This window comes from Belonocnema kinseyi, chromosome 9 (genome assembly GCF_010883055.1).
Source record: "Belonocnema kinseyi isolate 2016_QV_RU_SX_M_011 chromosome 9, B_treatae_v1, whole genome shotgun sequence".
In the NCBI taxonomy this organism is placed as follows: domain Eukaryota; kingdom Metazoa; phylum Arthropoda; class Insecta; order Hymenoptera; family Cynipidae; genus Belonocnema; species Belonocnema kinseyi.
The window spans coordinates 83179639-83182689 of NC_046665.1; the positions used below are offsets into that span (position 1 = coordinate 83179639).

General features: G+C 28.4%; 1 protein-coding gene across 4 annotated transcripts in view; it reads right to left on the reverse strand.

The window, feature by feature from the left end:
• Positions 1–855: 855 nt before the first annotated feature.
• The window catches only part of LOC117179860 (dystroglycan), a 74426-nt gene continuing 72230 nt past the window's right edge, over positions 856–3051 (reverse strand). For all 4 annotated transcript variants that reach the window (XM_033372016.1, XM_033372015.1, XM_033372018.1 and 1 more), the window contains one exon: positions 856–1977. In XM_033372016.1, the coding sequence (XP_033227907.1) occupies positions 1754–1977 (224 nt within the window). In that variant the 3' untranslated portion in view covers positions 856–1753. The remainder of the gene's footprint in view (positions 1978–3051) is intronic.

Below are 3051 nucleotides of genomic sequence, written 5' to 3' on the forward strand. Positions count from 1 at the left end.
TTTAAATAAAAATGCAACTATTTGGTAGATAATTTAAATATTTTATTAAAAAATTATTCTTTTTGGTTCAAATTTCGTCTTTTTGGATTAAAAATTCAATTTTTTTCGTATAAACTTATTTATTGTTTAAAAATGCATATTTTGAACGTGAAAAGTCAAATTAAATCTTTTTCAACAGAAAATTAAACTATTTTTTTTTAATTTCTTTTTTAATTAAAAATTCATTTATTTGGTTGAAAGTATAACTAATTTGTTGGAAATTTAAACATTTAGTGAAAAAGCCTTTTTTGGGTTCAAACTTAATTTTTTAACTGAAAACCTAACTTTTCAATTTATCTAAGATTGATTTTTTTATTGAAAATTCGCCTTTCTGGTAAAAAATAATTTCCTTGTTTTGAAATTTCATTTTTTTGGGTAAAACTGCATCTGTTTCGTGGACAATTAACTTGTTGCTAAAAAGCAACAATTTTTTATATGAAAAATTCAATTTTTGTAGAGAAAATTCGTCTTTAAGCTTCAAATTTCAACAATTTAGTTAAACTTTTATTTCTTTCCTGAGTGAAAAACCTTTATTTCTTGAAAATTTTTCTTTTTGGGTTTAAAATTCTTTTTTTTTAATCAAATTACATCTTTTTTTATTGGAATATAAACTATGACTCTTTTTATGGAAATTTATCATTCTAGGTTGAAAGTTTAATTACTATATTAAAAATTTAATTATTTTTTTGAAAATTCAAGTATTTTGTTAAAAAGCCATCTCTTATAGCGCAAAAGGCATTTTTTCTTTATAATAAATTAATTAATTGTAAAATTTTTAATTTGTTAACGAAAAATCAGGTAATTTTGAAAATAAAATTCTCGACACCCTCCCTAATTCTACTAGCAATAACTAGCAAAACATTTCTGAAAACTAAAAATTACGTACGGCCTAAAATTCGCTACGTAATTTAAGTACGGTCTCCAATATGTGACTGCACTCAAAACCGTTGCAGTCATTCATTAGTGCGTGTTTCATATAAAGATAAAACGATTTTTTTTTCAATGTACCCTGATTCAGTTTTGAATATAGCCTTTAGTTCGTGATAATTGGCAGTGATTTGCGCTATTCGTATGACTTAAGATTATTGTAAAAAAAGTGCAAACTTTTCTGTGCTTAAGAACGAACGAAAACTATTTATAAAATCAATTGCGAAAAAATATATATATATATATATAAAAAATGAAATTGATTGTTGCAGCAGCTTTCGTATATTCTGAATGATTCGCTTTATAAAATCCGTTTTCATTGTCGCCTCAACTCTTGACTTGCAGAATACTTACTGAGGTATTCATATAATAAGTACAACACTGTTTATTGAGTATTGCTTGATTAATGGCACTGATTCCTGAAACATCGCAGTGTCATTAATTTTAGAATACTAGTAAAAAAATATTTAAGAAACCGACAAGTGATAATAAAAGATTCACTTTTCCATCAGTAAAACGTGAACAAGATCTGCTCTATTATTACAAGTCATAAAATTCATTGCAAAAGGCAACGTGTGATTTCTGCTCCAAGTGTTCCACTACAGAAACCATATGAAACAAAGACATTTTCGAGACTTTATCGACTGCTGTAATCATCGTGAACATTGAATCCGCAATTCAGCTGCCCTCTATGGTTATTTGTAGTAATCTGAGTTTGTATATGAGATGGGGAATCTCCGAGCATAGCTAACATATATTTGCGCGTGGGTGAATCTTCTGTATTTCGTTAGGGGGGCACGTATGGGGGAGGTTTCCTATACGTTGGAGTAGGTTTTGGTCGATTTTGACGATTATTGTCGCGATTTGAAGCAAATGGTGGTGGTGGTTGATACGGTTCTTCGGAATTTTCCTTTGACAACATAGGCACATCTGCGCCATCTTCTGTTTTCTGGTATTCAGGAGGAGGGAGTGGTGGTTTTTCTTCCTTCAGAATAATTGGGGATTTATTACCTGGAATTGAAAAAAAATACACTTTAGAATCAATTTCATGTCTCAAAGTAAACATAATATTACACGAAATTCAGTACTTATTGGGAAAGGTTAAGCTGCGATACGCCATCTGGTGGCAAAAATCAGAACTAGAAAGAATAGGTACGATTAGAGTTCTGAGCCGATATTACCTTGAGAACGGTAACGAGAATGAGAGTATTATCAAGAACATAACCGAGAAATAAATTCTCTTAGAATTTATGAGCATCTCAGAATTTTTTTTAATCCATAGAAAATTTCATTTTTTCGTTAACTTTTCGGTTGAAAATTCAACTCTTTTTTTTTAAAGTTTGTCTTTTTTATTTTTAAGTTTAACTGCTTTAGCAGAAATTAAATCTTTTTTTTTTTATAAAAATGCAACTGTTTTCTTAGAAATTAAGCTACTATACTATTTTCTTGAAAACTTAACTATTTCGTAGAAAATTTACTTTTTGTTTAAAATTTATATTTTAGTGTTAAAAAACGAACCTAAATATTTTCTAGATGAAAGTTCCACTCATAAAAAAAAATTGTTTTTTTACAAATTCATCTTTCAGTACAAAACTGATCTTTTTGGATAAAAATGCAACTATTTGGTAGAGAATTTAACTGTATTGTTACAAATCCATCCTTTTTAGTTGAAAAAATTGGTCTTTTTGCATTGAAAATTCAAGTTTTTTCGTAGAAACTTTTTTTTTATAACAAAAATTTCGTTTTTGATGTTACTGAGTTAACTGGAATCTTTTTTGGATGAAACCTCAATTTTTTTTGCAATAAAAAATTCTTTTGCTTTAAAATAAATTTCATATTTTATGATAAAAATGCAACTATTTAATAAAGAATTCAACAATTTTGTTAAAAAATCATCCTTTTTGGTTAAGAAATCACTTTTTTTTATTAAAGATTTATATTTAATAACAAAAAAAATTTATTGTGCTAAATAAAAATTGTAAGAGTGGGACGATGGTCGTGGGGGCTAAAGCGTAGGCTTTGGACCCACTCCTTCGGCTTGCGGGTTCGATTCCCGGCTCGCACTCTGGAAGAGTCTCGGTGGCC